Consider the following 593-nt stretch of genomic DNA (forward strand, 5'->3'; position numbering starts at 1 on the left):
GCCGCGCATTCACTGAATTCTCACCCGTCGATACGGTTGCAGCCTCACAGGGGCCGCAGCACATCCACATCACGACGAGGGGGTGCAGCGCCGCGGAAGTAAACACACGCCGGGACATGTTGGGCCTCTGCGGCTCACTCTCTCTTCCTTCCCTCCTCCTTCCGCTGGATCCGATCACGCGGCGACGGTTGTGTCTGTTGGGTGCCTTCACTGCAGCAACACGTGAGAGCATATAAATATGTGTGTGTGGGCAATGTGTGTGTGTGCTGTTGGTCCTTTCAGAGCCTTCGAATTCCACAGTAGTTTTTGGCGCTTGTTTTCTTTCCTAGCGCGTCCGTATGCATGAGGCGGAGAAGAACAACAGCGGCAATACATCAGACACGTCAGTGGAGAGCAGAGCAGAGCACCCACGCCGAGAGCGAGTCACAAGACAATCCAGAAGGGACGGCACGGAGGACCGTGGCCAACCAAAAGACAACACACACACACATACACACACAAACACACACACAGGCACCATCGCAGTGCCGTCAGTTCGCGGGTGAGAAGATTCGGCCCTCCACACAACAAACGCACACATCGCCAACAATCAG

At 56.2% G+C, this 593-nt stretch overlaps 1 protein-coding gene across 1 annotated transcript, besides 3 other annotated features; it reads right to left on the reverse strand.

Annotated features, from left to right (window-relative positions):
• Tc00.1047053511567.11 (trans-sialidase, putative) lies at positions 1 to 232 on the reverse strand (the record flags this gene model as incomplete). Its single annotated transcript, XM_797754.1, has 1 exon — positions 1 to 232. A coding segment is annotated over one exon (232 nt), but the record flags the coding sequence as incomplete, so codon positions are not given.
• Positions 1 to 372: a sequence feature (areas not merged during assembly with more than two copies in the genome that could not be assigned to a particular haplotype).
• Positions 373 to 593: part of a sequence feature (haploid, Esmeraldo-like haplotype) that runs on past the window's edge.
• Positions 478 to 512: a microsatellite.

This window comes from Trypanosoma cruzi, genomic scaffold, assembly GCF_000209065.1.
Source record: "Trypanosoma cruzi strain CL Brener 1047053517141 genomic scaffold, whole genome shotgun sequence".
Classification (NCBI taxonomy): domain Eukaryota; phylum Euglenozoa; class Kinetoplastea; order Trypanosomatida; family Trypanosomatidae; genus Trypanosoma; species Trypanosoma cruzi.